Source organism: Orycteropus afer, unplaced genomic scaffold (assembly GCF_000298275.1).
Source record: "Orycteropus afer afer isolate SDZICR_OR568_19922 unplaced genomic scaffold, OryAfe1.0 scaffold00363, whole genome shotgun sequence".
In the NCBI taxonomy this organism is placed as follows: Eukaryota; Metazoa; Chordata; class Mammalia; order Tubulidentata; family Orycteropodidae; genus Orycteropus; species Orycteropus afer.
In genome coordinates, this window is record NW_006921950.1 from 1801791 (window position 1) to 1820020 (window position 18230).

General features: G+C 41.1%; 1 protein-coding gene across 1 annotated transcript in view; it reads right to left on the bottom strand.

The window, feature by feature from the left end:
* SLC9A9 (solute carrier family 9 member A9) overlaps positions 1–18230 on the bottom strand; it is a 1057350-nt gene that overhangs the window by 353430 nt on the left and 685690 nt on the right. The window contains exons 10-11 of the mRNA XM_007952889.1: positions 17854–17967; positions 16228–16339 (exon numbers count right to left, since the gene is read on the bottom strand). Of these exons, the coding sequence (XP_007951080.1) occupies positions 16228–16339; positions 17854–17967 (226 nt within the window). The remainder of the gene's footprint in view (positions 1–16227; positions 16340–17853; positions 17968–18230) is intronic.

Consider the following 18230-nt stretch of genomic DNA (forward strand, 5'->3'; position numbering starts at 1 on the left):
TGGATGTAATCCCATTTGAGAATAGAGTTTTCTTTGTTAATGAAGTCATATCAAGATAATGCATATCTAAATTTAATCACTTCTGAGCTATAACAAGAGTAGATTAGAGATAGAAAACAGCACAAAATGGGGGTTGGGGGTGATAGATGCCATGTGAAGATCAACAAGGAGTAGAGGGACACCAGGGCTAAAGAAATTGAAAGAAATGAGGATCCTCCTCCAGACCCAACAGAGAGCCTTCACCCATAGCTGGTGCCCTGATTGCTGACTTCTAGACTCCTGAACTGTGAGAAAATAAAGTTCTATTCTTTAAAGCCACCCACTTGCGGTACTTCTGTTACAGAAGAACTAGGAAACTAAGACACCATGCTTATTTTTTAGTCTTTAACATCTGTTTTGTTCCACTAGAAAGTGAGATCCAGGAGGGCAGACCCCTTGCCTGCAACATTCCCAGTGCTACAACGCCTCTCACATAGTGTGTACTCCTTAAGTACTAAAAATAAAACCAAATTCACTGCCATCCTGTTGATTCCGACTCATGGTGAGCCGCCCCTTTGGGTTCCCAAGGCAGTAAATCATTACGGAAATAGATTGCCCAGTTTTCCTTCCATGGAGTGGCTGGTGGGTTTGAACCACCAACCTTCTGGTTAGCAGTCAAATGCCTTAGGCACTATGCCACCAGAGCTCCTTCCTTAAGAACTGGACAAACACATAAATGAGTGGATAAGGCACTGGTCATATTTAGAGCTTGATAGCACAAGGAAGGTTGGGCAATCCTACTTCCGTAGTGATACTGCCTCGGAAACCCAAGGAGGGGTCGCTATGAGTCGGGGCCGACTCGACGGCACATAACAACAATAACAACAACAACAGCACAACTGGAATCCAAAAGGAAATGAGCAGGAGGTGAACAGGAATGCAGACTTGGGCCTGGGACATGGCACCATCTTTTCCTAAGAAAAATCTCCTCTAGATGAGTTTTCTGTCTTTCTTTCCATTTGGAATATAATCTACTGCATTCTTTTTTCCCTTTTCACTTCAAGTACTGTTTGGAGGTAGATTTCAAGTATTTAACTCATTTTTATCATTAATCTTGTTAATGAAACCCTGGTTTGGGTCTGCAGTGGAATTACATACTGCATTTACCTTCACTCAAGTCCCATGATCTTGCAAAGAGTACCTACTCTTCGGCAAAAATGTCAGTCTGATTTCAAAACACATTTTCCAGGATAGTGCAACCTTGCTACACAGTTCAATTTTCAGTTCAACATCATTTTATCACATGGAAGTGAAGCCAACAGATTGTTTCAGTGGAAAAACCTTCTGCATTCAAAAATAAATTGAGTTTTTGTGGAAACTAAGTCTGTGTTAGATAAGTACAACTTTCTTTCCTTCATTTCTCTTCCTGAACTTGAATCATTTCAATGTAGTCACTGAGAAGGAATGCAACAAACTGCTGTATATTTTTGCATAAAATGAAGCTTGTTTTTGAAGGCCTGGGCAGCCAGGAAGGGTAATTGTAAATAAGATTAGCTCTGAAGTCAACATGCATAGATGCTTCTGATCTTGGAAGTTTATTTTTATGTAAGTGGATGTGGTAGTAAACTGTGGGATAATCTTTACAGTAGGTTAAATCTTCAACAGAGGGTTTCAAGAGGAACACTAACAGATCAGGAGAAAGTCAACATTCTGTGAGAACAGTACCCAGCTCATGGGTAGATTGCATTCGAAATGTCAACTCTCAATTTTATTTTGACACCAGTGGTTCTCAACTGGGATGATCCACTTTTCCCAACCTCCTCCTCCTCTTGGGACACTTAACAATGTCTGGAGATATTTTTGGTTGTCATGGCAGAGGAAGTGCTACTGTCATCTAACAAGTAGAGGCGAGAGATGCTGCTAAGCATCCTATGATGCACAAAACAGCCCCCTGACCCCTCTCTTGACAAAGAATGATCTAGCTCAAAATGTCATTAGCTGCTGTGGTTGAGAAACCCTGATTTAGACCCCAGAAGGCTTTTTTCCACAGGAGCCATGTTACAAATGGTGACAATGTTCCTACTGTAGAGGGCTATTTTGGTAAAGATGACTTTTAGTCCACCAAAATCCATTCTTGTCATCCATGGTATGCTGCTACAACTGCAGCAACCACATTTTCTAGCACCCCTTGCAGCTGTTGTTGTTGTTAGGTGCTGCTGGGTTGGCTCCAACTCATAGCAACCTTATGTCTAATAGAATGAAAAATGACCCAGGCCTGCACCATCCTCATAGTCCTTGCTATGCTTGAATCCGTTGTTGCAGTCACTGAATCAACCCATCTCATTGAGGGTCTTGCCCTTTTCACTGACTACTTTACCAAGATGGATATCTTTCTCCAGGGATTGGTCTCTTCTGATAACATGACCAAAGGAGGTGAGACAGAGTCTGGCCATTCTTGCTTCTAAGGAGCATTCCAACTACACTTCTCCCATGACAGATTTGTTCATTCTTCTGGTTGTTGTTGTTGTGTGCTGTTGTTGTTGTGTGCTGTTGAGTCGGACCTGACTCATAATGACCCCTCCTTGGGTTTCTGAGGTGGTATCACTACAGAAGTAGATTGCCTAACCTTCCTTCCGAGGAGTGGCTGGTGGGTTTGAACCATCAGCTTTCTAGTTAGTTCTGGTAGCCCAAGTTATTTTCAATATTCTTCACCAACACCACAATTCAAAAGTATCGTCAACTCTTCTTCTGTCTTCCTTATTCACTGTCCAGCTTTCACATGTGTAAGAGGAAATTGATAATATCATGGTTTGGGTTAGTCACACCTTAGATTTCAAAGTGATTTCTTTTCTCTTAAACACTTTAAAGAGAAGTCTTTTGCAGCTGGGTCTGGCCATATGACTAGCTTGTCACTTCTGAGCCAATGTTTTTAAGAAGCACTGTTCCTACTCTCTTGCCCTGCTGTCTCTTTTCTCTTCTGCCAGCTGGATGTAAGTGATGGTAAGTCCCTCTAGCTGTAGTTCTCAAACCTAAGATACAGCTAAATCACCTGAAGGACATGTTCCAACTCAGGTCCTTGGGCTGTACTCACAGAGTCTGAATCAAGGATGGAGTCTGTGAATTTGCATTTCCAACAAGTTCCCACAAGATGCTGATACCCCTGTTTCAAGGACCATAGTTCAAGGACCATCTATGTCCTGGGGAATTATGACACTACAGGTGGAAGGAGCCTGGGTACATCTGAATCACCATCTGGAAGAGAGGCAACATTACTGCCCTCCCATGAGTCAGAAAGTATTACTACTGGGTTAAGCCACTGAATTTAGGGAGTTTTATGTGTTTAGGAGCTCTGGTGGCGTAGTGCCTAAGGCATTTGACTGCTAACCAGAAAGCTGGAGGTTCAAACCCATCAGTGACTCCTCAGAAGGAGGACTGGGCAATGTACTTCCATAGAGATACCATCTCAGAAACCCAAGGAGGGGTGCTATGAGTTAGGATTGACTCGATGGAAGTGAGTTTCGTTTGGTTTATGTGTTTGTTTATTTTTCTTCTCTTTGTTTGAGTGCCTGAGTGGTGCAGTTGGAGACTTTACAACCAGCCAAAAGTTTGGAGGTTTGAACCCACCAAGCCACGTTGGGAGACAGGCCTGGCAATCTACTTCTGAAATGTTATAGCCTTGAAAACCCTATGGTGCAGTTCTACTCTGCCACACATGGGATCACCAAGATTTGGAATCAATTAGATGGCTTCTAACACCACTTTTGTGTTACAGAAGTTTAGCCTGTCCTAAGCTGTATACATCTACCTATGTTGTTGTTGTTGTTAGGTGCCGTCGAGTCGTTTCCGACTCATAGTGACCCCATGCACAGCAGAATGAAATACTGCCCGATCCCACGTCAGCTCCACAATCCCTGCTATACTTGAGCCCATCATCGCAGCCACCATGTCAATCCATCTTGTTGAAGGCCTCCTCCTCTTTTGTCAACCCTCCACCCTACCAAGCATGACATCCTTCTCCAAGGAATGGTCCCTTCTGACAAGATGACCAAAATAGGTGACATGAAGTCTGGCCATTCTTGCTTCCAAGGAGCATTTTGGGTGCACTTCCTCCAGGACAGACCTGTTAGTTCTTTTAACAGTCCATGGTACTTTCAGCATTCTTGGCCAGCACCACAACTCAAAAGCATCAACTCTTCTTAGGTCTTCCTTATTCATTGTCCAGCTCTCACATGCATACAAGGTAATTGGAAATATCATGGCTTCTGTCAGGCACACCTTAGTCCTCAAGGAGACATCCTTGCTCCTCAGCACTTGAAACAGTTCCTTTGCGGTTGACTTTCCCAATGCTACACGTCGTCTAATGTCCTGACTGCTGCTTCCATTGGCATCGATTGTAGAACCAAGCAACGTGAATTATTTGACAACCTCAGTCTTCTCTCCATTTATTGTAATGCTGTTCATTGGTCCAGTTGTGAGGATTCTTATTTTCTCTATATTGAGACGTAATCCCTACTGCAGACTGTATTCTTCAACCTTCATCAGTAAGTGCCTCAAGTCATCCTCACTTTCAGCAAGCAAAGTTGTATCATCTGCATATCTCAGGTTGTTAATGATTCTTCCTCCAATCCTGATGCCACGTTTTTCTTCATATAGTCCAGCTTCTCGGATTATTTGCTCAGCACATAGATTGAATAAGTATGGAGAAAGGATACAACCCTGACACACTCCCTTCCTGATTTTAAACCATGCAGTGTCCCCTTGTTCCGTTCTACCTATAGAATCACTAAATCCGTTCTACCTGTAGAATACATCTACCTATAGAATCACTGAACTTTTGTTTTTTAATGAATAAGGTTTTATTATCCCTACTGAATATTTCATATTTCATAAGCTCAGATTTCATGGTTATAGTAGAAATTTGAGTTTTTCAGGAAAGATGAGGATCACTTATTCTTCCCTTTTCTTAGGCAAAAGATCAATTTCAGGCAAGATTTACAAATAAGCACTTTGCCTTTTGTCTTCCTCCCTGTCTTTTCTGTCATCCTCTTTCTGCCCCTTTCTCCAGCATCATGGACACCTTGGGGCCCTCACTTTACTCTAAGTTCCTCCTCTCAAAATGGTATAGTGCATAAGGCATTTGACTGCTAACCAGAAAGTTGGTGGTTCAAACCCACCAGCCACTCTTCGGAAGGAAGACAGGGCAATCTACTTCCACAGAGATACCTCCTCAGAAACCCAAGGAGGGGTCACTATGAGTCCGATCCCACTTGACTACAGTGAGTTTGGTTTGGTTTTATTTCCCCCTCACCCAATCTACACTGATTTGTTTTTATCTCCAGTCAAACCAAACATCCCATTTCCTCAGGCAGCTGAAATGAGCATTGTGCCCTGAAGAAAACAATAGGAAGAATTTTGTTGAGGAATGATAGCACACAAACTTGCCTGAAGGCTGTGTATTTTAAAATGCTTGTTCACACAAGTGCTTTCACCTATACTTGTGGAGTTTTACATCAGCTCCAAGAAAGTGCCATGAAACCTTGGGAGGCGCTGTAGGGAGATGGGTAGTGAGTATAAATGAGATTCCTGCAGAGGGAGGGAAAGACTTCAATTCATACCTAGGACATCTTCCCTGGTGTCTCCTTCTTCCCTAGCTGTGGAACCACACCCCCTCCCAAAATCCCTGGTGCTTTTGGGAAAGGCTTCCTAGTAGAGTCAGTGGGTCTGGAGGTGGGGCTGCCCAAGGAACATTCAAACCTCCCAAACATATCTGTGACAAGGTTGAAAATTTCTAAATGACTTAATGGTTCCATGGAAATTTAGCATTAGGTGTTTTTAAATATAACTGCTTTTTGCTTATTTGCACATATAATTCATCCAAATCAATCTTATTGACTTCTTCTGAACTGTATCCAAAAGACCTGAGGGCGGAATTAGAGGGATTTGTGCCTGGCACAGATAGCCTTCATTTTTCGAACTTGGTTTGCTTGAGTTGATAGTTTTCTAAGGTTACGTGCACTCAATGCAGTGCACATGGGAGTTCTGGTGGTGTATTGCGTAAGGCATTTGACTGCTAACCAGAAGGCTGGTGGTTCAAACCCACCAGCCACTCCTCAGAAGGAAGATTGGACAATCTACTTCAATAGTGATGTTGTTGTTGTTGTTATGTGCTGTCGAGTCAAACCCGACTCATAGCGACCCCTCCTTGGGTTTCCGAGGCAGTATCACTACGGAAGTAGGATTGCCCAACCTTCCTTCCGAGGAGTGGCTGGTGGGTTTGAACCACCAGCCGTCTGGTTAGCAGGCAAGTGTCTTAGCCACTCTGCTACCAGAGCTCCCAATAGTGATACTGCCTTGGAAACCCAAGGAGGGGTTGCTATGAGTTGGATCCAACTCGTTGGCAGTGAGTTTTGTGTGTGTGTGTATGTGTGTGTGCACTCAATGCCAAATCAAGCAAGAAATTAGTAAATAAATTCCTGTGGACAACTGGGAAAAATAATGCAGCCTCTTTGTTTGCCTCAATCGACAGGTGAAGTTGGTTACCAAAACCAGACTCACTGCCATCGAGTTGATTCTGACTCATAGTGACCCCCATTAGGTTTCTGAGGCTGTAAATCCTTACAGAAATAGATTACCTCATCATTTTTCCATGGAGTGACTGGTAGGTTTGAACTGCTGACCTTCTGGTTAGCATCCATGTGCCTTATCCACTGTGGTAAAACTCTGGGCATTCTAAAAGACCTAGATGTATAAGAAAAGTTCCTAAATGAAATTTTTTATTTTCCTCTATCCTTTTGGGACCCAGGTAGAGATGATAGGTATCCCGGATCATCTCTTTCATTATTCTGTGTTTTCCTGGAGCTGGTGTGCTCTTGTTGGCTATACTACCTCAATATATAGAATGGTCTATAGTTGTCTGGAGCACAACTGGGTGACCCACGGGTTAATGTGCTTAACTGTTAACCAAATAGCTGATGGTTCAAGTTAACTCAAACATGCCTCAGAAGAAAGGCCTGACAATCTACTTCCAAGAAATTAGGCATTGGAAACCCTATGGAGCACAGTTCTACTCTGACACATATGGGGCTGCCATAAATTAGAATGGACTCAATAGCAACTGTTTTTTTTTTTTTTTATGATTGTCTACAAAATCATGCCAAGTTCTTATACTTGATAAATGTCTGAGTAGATTGTGACATTTTATATGTGCAGCTTGGCCCAGAGGGAGCCATAATATATTTCCCTCACAAAAACTAGTACTTTGAGTTATGACATTTTGATTCATATATTAATGACAGGAATAAGGCACTGCTGGAACCAAAGTAGAATATCAGTAATTGTCCTTAAATGAAGGGAGGGAAGGAGATAAGGAAAGGAGGAACCATTGGTCTTTGTCTTTCACAGGTATATGCCACTTGTATATGCAGCATTTGACTGTGCTGGGCAGTGACTTGACAGCCAAACTTTGGAATGAAAACCTCAAACTCAGATTTTCCTGACAGCAGTTGTGAATTTATATAAGTCATTATCTCTGTGGAAGCACTAACAGCTGTCTTGTCATCTGTGGTGGTTAAAGAAAGTGAAGGAAACTCCCATTTGTCAAGTGTTTCCTAGGTGGCAGACCCTGTGCCAGGCATTTTATATGTATTTTCTAGTTTGGTTTTCAACCTCTAAGGTAAGTATTACCATCTCCATTTTGCAGCCTAGGAAGCTGAGGTTTGGAGGTTAATCACATAGCTCCAAGTTGCTGAACCTGATTCAAAGCCTGAGCTGACTGCACTTCTCCAAAACAAGTAGTTTCTATTTAGAAAATATTGTGATATGCCAAAAAGCAAAACATAATTCGTTGCTTAAAAATGCAAGAGCTAGTAATTTTCATTGTAAATTTATTTTGGAGTTAAGTGAAGAATAATAATGTATAAACCTAATAGTAGGAGAAAACAACTGTATGAGGCTGGGCACAGTTCTAAGATATTTCTTGGATGTTTTAAATAAATCATAATCACATAAACTTTTTCAGCATTCCAAACTAGGAGTGCTTAATGGGATCTGCAATTCACACTGGTCTACTGTGCTTACTGCCTCATCACAGCAGTGCTGCTCGTGGTTGTTCATGATCCAAGATGACTTTTCCTGTGACTGCTTGACACACTGGTCAAAACATTTCCATAGCTCATTTCTTGCATAGGCTGATTAACCCTGTCCCATGATAAGACCTCAGGAAACCTACTCCCACTTTGCTCAAAGATGTGTCACCCTGGCTACACTGAGTACTATGTAAGTGAGATGAGGGCTTAGTTGAAGTTCATCTCCTCTGATGGAAAAACATTCTGAACCTTCGCCCCAGTAGCTGGGCCTTGTACAGGTCAGGAAGAGACAGTAGCTTAATTAATTGCACAAAATATGTCCAAGTCAGGGAAGAGTTGGAGGAGTGAGAGAATACTGAGCCTCTGGGCCAAGGGGCTAAAAACCTAAGGCATTTGACTGTTAACCAGAAGGTTGGTGTTCAAATCCACCAGCCACTCTGCAGAAGGAAGACTGGGCAATCTACTTTCATGAAGACTTACCACCTTGGAAACCCAAAGGGTGTCTCTATGAGTTGGGATCTACTGGATGTCAGTGAGTTTTTTTGGTTTTGGGCAAGGGATGCTTGACATCCACTTGCCTTGGCCCACATGATGGTGTCATATGGGCTCACCCTGTCTGGAAATATGACCAATGTAAGACAGAAGAAAAGGAAGAGCCCTGCTCCTTAGAGGGGCTCAGATGCTTGAACAACCTTTGTATATACTTTTTTAAGAAGTTCTTTTTCCTAAGCTTTGAAGATGGGTTTAGTCTGATTCTTGATTTGAATCACTTGAAAGTCCCAGGGTTATTAATTAGATCTAAGGATTTTAATTGGAAAGTAAACACTTCCCCTAACACCAAGCAAGCTAAGATTAAAAAAAAAAAAAAAAATTCTCAGAGGAAGTATAAACAATGTTTTCTGTTATCATACTCAGAAGATTTTTTTTTTTTTTTTTTTTTTGCCAGAAATGAGTAATATTTTTTTTCATTAACTTTTTTTTTTTTTTTTTTTTAATTTTGCTCTCTTGTCCTGAAATGATCATTGCTTAGTTCCCATCTGTGGATCTGGGCAAGCATGGTCAATGAGCTGCCTGTGGAGCTAGTTCTGTGTGATTCCCAGAACTGTTACCATAGAAATGGCTAGTTTCCTGAGTGGCAGCTGGAGTGAAATGGGGAATTTTGGCTGGGAAACAAATGCCATTCCTTCATTCACCTATGCATCCACCAAGTATTTGTAGAGGATCTATTGTGTTTCACATTGTGTGATTGGGGTGAGTTATAAACAGATAAGCATTTGCCCTCACAAAGTTCCCAGTGTAGATTGGATACAAGCAAGCAACCCAGAAGTCATGGCAGATTGTAATGGGTACTAAGACAGCAGAAGTATTACATGTGATGGAAATAGATGAGAGAAACACTACCCTAAACTTGAGGAGTTACAAAGGTTTCCTAGACAAAGGGATGTCTAAGGCAAGATCTGAAGAATACAGGAATTAGTTGAGCAAGAGAATGGAAATGGGCGGATGTGGAAGGGGTTCCAGACAGAGGTACAGCTTGAGTGAATATGGGGGAAATGAGGAAAACAGGGAACCTCAATGTGTCCAAGAATCACTTGGTGATCTTGTTAACATGAAGATTTGGATTCAAAATTTCTAACAAGCTCCCAAGTGATGCTGAAGCTGCTGGTTCACAGACCACACTTTTGGGAATCAAGGATCTAGAGCATGGAACTGTCATTTTACATGATGGCTGGTAATGGTTGTGGGATAGTTGTGGTGGCCTAGTGGAGTTGTATTAGCCTGCATAGTCATAGACACAGATTCTTATTTCTACTCACTGCTGAAATAGTAACCTTCCCTGATTTTCACTTTCATGGATTCCATTTATGCTTTCTTTGTGGATGTTACTGGTCAGTTGGATAAGGCCACTTTTTGGTCAGAGCCTCAAATTGGCTTCTGACTAAGGCCTGAGAGATGATTCACCAGAAAGGCACTGGGAAAGGTGGCCTCCCACATTGGCAGTGATTCTCAAGTGGTCCTTCCATAGAACACTGGCATTCCAAAAGCCGCAGACTGCTAGTGTTATGTAACTCCAATAGCAATGGCAATCTTTTCACAATTGAGAGAGGGAAAAATGAATGCTAATAGAAAAATAGTCTTAATTTAAAGTTTTCCATCCATGCCTTTCTCTTAATCTTCTGGTGCCGGCAGCTATCTGAATGTTAATGAGTGCTAGTGGACAACCAAATGAGCCACAAACATTAGCAGCAAAGCCTGACAATATGCGATGCTATTGTTTTTACAGCTATCTGAACTCATGGATGAGGATTTTTATTATATCCATACACTGTGGTCACATTTTCTGGGTAAAGCCACTCTTTCTTGCTACGTGATAGGACACATTGTGCTTTCAACATCATCTTCACAGTGCAGCAGAAAGCAACACATTGGGAGACCAGTGTTCTTTGACATATGGTCTGGCATCTACAGCCTGCCCAGGTGCTTCTCTGGCCTCTCTCCTGTCCATTTAAGCACAGCGGCTCTGCACGGCGCTCCTTAGCCCAGCAGCCGCATCCCCACGTCAGAGTGGTTTCAGGGCGGCTGCCAGAGCTCAATTGGGCTTGACATTTCCCCTCCTTCCAGCAACTCCTGGCTTCTATTTAGTTTTAAATTAAATAAAAACTGCAGCACATGGATTTGAATTAAAACAAGAGGCCTGATTCTTGTAATATGCACCACATCAATAGGAAAGCTAATTTGTGCGAAGCACATCTCCTCCTTTAATTTAAACCACAGAGCACTGCTTCTTTGGTTTCAAGGGAGCTGAGGGCTGGGGAGGGCTGCTAACTCATGGTGCTAACTAGGGCTGTGTTCAAGAGCCACATGAACAGTTTCAGGGGAGCTTAGCATTCCTCTTAAGCCTTTTGTGCTGGGTGTCACACGATACACCACAGCAGTTATGGCCTTCTGGCCTTGAATTTAAAGAAGGTTTTAAAAATGTCTCAGGGTAAAGTTCCCTGGATGATTCTTAACTGAATCCAAGCTGCTAAGAACAGAATCTGCATTATTAACGGCTTCTTAAGAGGACAGACAGACCTTGAGATGAGTTCCTCATCTTACTGTTCCAAGGCAGTGTGTGTGTAGATAATCAAAGTCTTTAAAAATAAATCAGGTGGAGTCTATGCTAGGTGAGAAATTCAATCCAGCCCTGACAGTTGTTTCATTCAGTTTGTCTCTAGAGGCAAACAGTGGTGGTGGGGGGGGGTGCGGGTAGAGGGTAGCAGTGGCAGTAAGGTCATCCACGGACAATGTGAGTTTTCCTCAAAAACACTGATGAACCAGAGCTCTTGTTTCAACACTCACTGATGGACCTCTCACTCCCAGGAGACGAGTAATAATAAGCAGCCGAATCCGTTCTTAAACTTTCGTCTCTAGGTGCATCCAGATTTGGAGACAGGTCTGATCTAGATTTTGTGGGGCCTCATGCTTGCATGGTAGAGGCATTGGTAGTGCAGTGGTTAAGCGCTTGGCTTAACCCACCAGCTGCTCTGCAGCAGATAGATGTGGCAATCTGCTTCAATAAAGATTACAGCCTTGGAAACCCTCTGGAGCAGTTCTACTCTGTCTTACAGGGTTACTATGAGTTAGAATCGACCCCATAACAATGTATGTAAAGGTTTCACAGGCAGTGGTGGCTCTGGGGTAGAATTCTTTCCTTCAGTGTGGGAGATCCAGGTTTGATACCTGGTCAATGCACTTCACGTGCAGCCACCACCTGTGAGTCAATGGAAGCGTGGGTGTTGCTATTATGCTGAACAGGTTTTCACAGTGCTTCCAGACTAAGATGGGCAATCATCTGAAAATCAGCCAGTGAAAACCATTGGATCTCAATGGTCTGATCCCTAAGAAATCATGGCAATGGCACAGGACTGGGTAGCACTTCATTCCATCATGCATGAGGTTGCATGAGTTGGGGGCTGATTTGATAGCAGCTAACAACAATAACAAAGCCCCCACAATTTGGGGGCCTTCTTTAAGAGAAAGAGTACAATGCATCATAGTTTTACACAGTTTCTATGCCCATCAGACCACTCTTATAGGAGTAAGTGAGAGAGCCAGAAGCCTGTTGACTTTATGGTGAATCCATTTCTGCTTGGAAACATCTCCAGCATCTCCCCAGCTCAGTGCCAAGTGAATGTGCATAAGGTGGAAGTAAAGGTAACAATGGACAAGGATTTGTCAAATGGAAGGTGTAATTGACAAAGAAAGGAATTTCAGGTTCTTATCTGATTAGGCTGTGAACTATTTTAGGTATACTTTCTTAAGTGTACTGAGCCTGAGGGACCCCAAGCTCTCTCTCTTAGGCTCTCTCTTAGTTAAAGGAGGGCCCACATCTTTGCCTTTGTTGGCCCTAATCCTACCCAATATGGTGTGCCAACGAATGTCTGCTAAATAATAACTGGGTGACTGTGAATATATAAAGAAATTCACACTCCATTTTAGATACATGGTCATTGTTGCTTACCTGATGCAAAGGACTCTGCAAAGTGTTTTAAGACATGTGAAGAAAGGCTCAAGTCCTTGGGTGCTGTGAACAGTTACGGACTTAACAACCCACCCAGAAGTTCCTTGAAAGAAAGACCTGGTGTTCTACTTCCTAAAGGTCATAGCCATTGAAAACTCTATAGTGCACAGTTCTATTCTGCACACATGAGTCATTTCCCTGAGTTGGAACTGCCTGGACAGCAACAGGTTTTTTCTTTTTTTTCTTTAGAAAGGCTCTACCTCAATCAATTGAAGTCTGGGCAATTAGATTCAGCCAGAGGACTATTTAAGTCATCCTTCTTATTGGATGACTAAAAACACTTCAGGGATAATCAAGAACATTAAGAATACATTAAAAAGCAAATACTCTTTAAGGGGTCTGGCTTTCCCATCTGGTTTCAGCAAGCATTGTTCTCACACACCCAGAGTAAGCTAGACAGTGTGTTATTTGATCTGCTTTGTTAACCTCTTTCTCTGGTTTATGTTACCTTAAGTTGACTTTTTAAATTCTTTATTTCCTGAAAAATACACTTAAAACTTTAGGTCCAGAGTGAGGTATAGCATATCAAAATTCATGCAGAAAATCAAAGCCGAGTCTGGAGCTCTTTGGCTGTGCACGTGGTGACCTCACCCAGTCCTTTATGGACACTGATGGGGGTGGAGTTTAGAGTACACAACCTGAGCTGGCGGAGGGGAAGTTGCCCACATTCTTGGTTGATTATAAACTGGATGGGGGTTGGGTTTACATGAGGGTCATGTTAGATATGTTGGAATTGGCCTGGGTTAGGAAGGACATGGTTTTGATTTAATTTTTGTTCTCATGACCTTGGGGGTAAATCTGAGGCAGTGTCATGTAGATGAGAAGGTTCTAAACCCAAAACCAAGAGGCCTGGGGTCAAGTCTTAATTTCATCTCTAATTAGTTTTGAGAGCAAGTTACCCAATCTCTTAATGTCTCTCTCTTTGTAATCTGCAAAAAGATACCAGTAATAACTATGCTACCTCACCAGGCTATGAGTCTCAAAACTGTGCCTATAAAATGTCTTAGAAATATGTAAAGTGACTTTTGAGTTCTGGCACCTATGATTAAGTTACATAGCCATTTAATATTATAATCTCCTCCTTTTAAAGCCCAGAAAACAGATTTTGGTGGAAAGTCCAGTATTCCTAAAACCATCCCAGGGAGCATCATGAATATTATTAACTTTTAATTAAAATGACATAAAATATAAGGGAGTAACCCAATCTCTTTGTTATTCAAGTTCATTTCATTGTGAAAAGTGTACAAAACAAAAGATCCAGTCAAATCTATAAAAGAAGTTCACTTTGGCCCAAGAAGACTGTAAGCCTTGAGGTTAAGTGGTTGAACCACTAATATCGAGTGATTTAATGCCTGACAGATGGCATACACCCTCAGTGTGGAAGACAATGGACACCATTATCTGGACATCACAGTCATACCTATGTAGGTGTCCTGAAATTTTGGTATGCTGGTCTTTTTAATGATGCAGACTAGCTGATTTGTACTCCTGTGAATGAAATTAATAATGTCAACCCCATTAAAGTGATAAGGTTATTGTTTTCCTTAGAGAGGGTTTGGATGCCTTAGAACCAGAACAAATAGTAAATATATCAGGCTTGGCAGGCCATACAGTTACTGTTGTGGCTGCTTAACTGTGCCATTGTAGTGTGAAAGCAGTCATAGACAATATGTACACAAGTGGGTACAGCTGTGTTCCAAATTTATTTACAAAAACAGGCTCAGGCTCTATTTGGCTCAAGTGCTTGAGACTGTTGATCCTCTGCTTAGAGTTTCATAAAGACATCACCAAGTTCTGTACCTCCTCACATCTTCTGGCTACAATACTCCCTGTTGCTGGTGTCTATCAGTTTTATTGCATCTCCAGTCCTACAGCTAAGCAAATATAGAAAGCCCCAAACCCTGGAAACCGTCAGACCATGAGATCATTTGGGCAGTGACTTCATATCCCAACGTGACTAGCTAAAACTTTAGGAGCTTTTCTCAAAGTATTCTTTGTCAAGTAAAACATTGTTTAAAATATAATATTTAACTTTAATTAGTGTTCTCTAGAGTAAGGCTGCTGAAGTTTTGTTGGAAAGAAACAAAAATGCTTTCTAATTCCTAGAAATGCTTTGCAGAAATGCAACATGGTGCTAGTTTCCTATTTATTAGTGATCAAATTCTCTTTCTCATAGTTGGCAAAGTTCATTTCTGTCCCAAGTTGAAGCTCACCTATGAGTCCAATTTCTCATCCTCTTTACTGCTCTCTCTCTCACCCTCTCATACCTGGAAATGTAGGGAAGTGCTGTCAGAGCACTTCAAAAGAGTGTTTTCAACTTTACATCTCCATCTGCCTGTACTTGATTAAATGATTCATTCTCAACCTGGACAATACCCTGCTTTAACTGTGTGGAGCAGTCCAGAATGGAACTGAAGGTGAAATAAGACTTTTGTTTCTTATGCTGCTTCTAGGAATATGAATTGTGAGATACTTGGTTGGGTTTGAAGTGAAATGTCACAAACCTGAGTTCACAAAGACTTTTGTCTGAACCTCAGTTTTTCCATCTACAAAATAGGTTATATCTGCTTTATAAGATTGGTATATAATATATACCAATCAACTCATTATATTGGTATATAATATATACCAATCAGTCATCTCTGGCTCATGGCAACCTTATGCATAATAGAACAAAACATTGCCCAGTCCTGTGCCATCTTCACGGTCATTTGTATGTTCGAGATCATTACTAACAAGATATTAAGTAAATGCGATTTCTGTGGCTTTTTCCACATTCCTCTTTATGCCCCAAATGATATGTGTTTGCCCTATTTTGTGAGCAGTTCTTTTACTCTCCTGTATCTTCCAATGAACTGCTTCTGAGTGTACTGTATGTGTACATACACCTGGAACGCATGTAAGGGGAAAGGTCTCTGAACAAGACTGATGGTAGAAAAACTGATTAGACAGAAAGAAATTACAGTCCCCAGAGTAGTGCATGGTCAGCAAGTTCATCTGTTTTATTTTCTTCTGGAAAGGAGCCTTCAGGTATGGCTTAAGAAACTCAAACATAAGCTTCTTGAGAGCAGAGACCTTATTACTTTCGTCCTCCAGTATTGGTCTTGCCACCTGGTAAGCTCTCAATTAATATTTGTTTTTTCTACTAATAACAGTATGATTTCCTTTTGTGTTAATCATGAGAAGCTGCTCTGCATGGGGAAGGAACAGGGATTTTAAGGAGAAGGAACTTTAACATTAGATATGAGTGATACAATTTACCCACTATTTACTTGAAGTGTGAAATTAGTGAAATAATAATTTAGATTCCCTGATAGGAAAATTGATCTGGAATAGGTCAATGGGAGGCCCACTGCCCATTCCAGGTCAGGTACTATACCTTGAGGTCATCCCAACAAGGTTCCCTTTAATTTTCACTTTCTTTCTAGAAGATAAATCCTGCTGTTGCTCAGAACTTACAGAGTATCAGCATGGTGCTGGGCACACTGGGGGTGAAGAGAAGTTCTGTTTCCCCTAGATCCCTAAGTCTCTGCATGGGTCTTCATGGTCTGTGAAAATGTGAAAAAATATCAGTGGTAACATTTAACTTAACTCACTTACCTGAAAACATCATCATGTGCTGAAAGTTACAGGGAATCTTTTGTTTTCGGCCCAGATTCAAGAAGAAAGAGAGGGGATATATGTTGCAGGCTCTGGCAACCAAAATTGCTAGCTGTAGATAAGCACAGGGGAACATTAAGGAAAATGTTGCTACAATGAAGTCAGAGCCTATAAGCTTAAAATCTCTCCATATATTATGATCCAGAAAGCAGGAATAAACATGTTAGTACATACATGCCCAATTTATTTCCACGATTCATATTTTGATGTCAACTCCTTTCCAGAAACAATAGAGAACTCTGTCTTTCTTTGAATATATGCTTGGCTTAAAATTGATAATCCAATGCATTTCAATCACTGTAAATTTTCTCATCACATTTATATTGCTGATGACTGACTCAATCTGCAATCCTGTTGTAAAATGTTTGGCAGAGACCATTCAGATGATGTGGCATTATCTTCTCAAGCACACTTTAGAAAGAATAAAGGTACTTCTGCTTGTGATTACCATCTTATTTTCCATCAGTTTATACTCTCTGTATCTAGCAGGCTTTCCTTACTTTTTTCTTTTAGTGGATTTAATTTTGAGAGGAATTGCCTGTCCAAATGTATAATACAACTGCTGCTTTAAAAGGCATTTCACTAAAATCTCTCCGTTTTGTCATCTTCCCTGATAGTCTACTTAGTTTATCCTCAAATGGGATGGTGTTTTTTAGGGGAGAAAAGGAGTTTCCTTTTGAGATCCAGGTTTTGGATGAAATTTCAGTTTAGCTGAGTGTCACTGAAAAAGGGAATAAGAGGTAAATGCAGATGCTTAATTGGAAAAGGTCTCAGAGACACTAGGCTCTTCAGACTGTTCCGATTATCTGCCCATGATCTCAGGGTCCATCTGCCCATTTTCCAAGCAGGAAGAAAGACAACAGTTACTAAGTGTCCTTAGGGCTTCAAATTCTTTCATACAGACATCCATCCGCACTAGAAATGTCTTTTGTCCAGACTGGAGCTAGAAAAATCCTCTGCATTAAAAGTGAGGTCTAGATGTTAGTTCCCATGCTCATTACAGAAAAGGTGCTAGCTTATTAAAATCAACTTATATTGTACAATAGTTATAATGTTGAAAGTAATTCATCATGCTAATTTCATTTAATCTTTATTCTGTCTACCCTATTTCTAAAGACCTCCTTGGAAAAATAGATTTTACCATTTTGCAATGAAAACATTCCCAAAGCTCCATAATCCTGGCTGTCAGGAGCATCTTCTGATACTCTCTAATGCATATTAAATCCATTTTTCTGTGTTGAATGGATCAACATAATTTTTCACGTAAATGATTCATAATTTTAGTTGAACATCTTTTGAATACTTGAAAAATGTTCCCTTTTGTTCCTTTCCTCTTTATTTCCCTCAGTGTTTTCTCAATGTCTTTTGCTAAACCATAAGTATTTAATAAAGGCTCCAATTTTTCAGAGTGCTTTTCTGCTTTAGCTGGAAATTACCTATCTACCTGAAGTTGAGCCTTGTAGTTAAACTGGGGAAATTACTTCAACAATTTAGCAGAATAATCAGAAAAAGGAAGTAGTGTGTTCCCTTCCCTAACCACAACACATGCTGCATTAGAAAGGATACAAAGCCTCCAAGTATAAAAAGAACATTAAAGATGTGATTCTGGAACGTGAACAGCGCCAGGCCCATGTAACAGAAGATGACGTTCTCAGCCAAAAAGTTCATAAATTCAAACAACTGAAAACAAAACAGAAACCAAATCCATTAATTATGACTCAGATTTGAGTCCACTTAATTTCTTTCAGCAATCTTTGATGACAGAATGGTCTTCCTTTATCGTGGAAGACCACCCCTGCGGCTTTGGGGTCAGCTTCTGGAGAGCACAGGAGTCCTGCCTCTTCTGTCAGGTCAGCTGACTCTGCTTCGGTTCTTCAAACGTGACAGATGCTATAGCCATGTTAACATCCCCTTCTTTCCAATTGCAAGGCTGCCAGAGATAC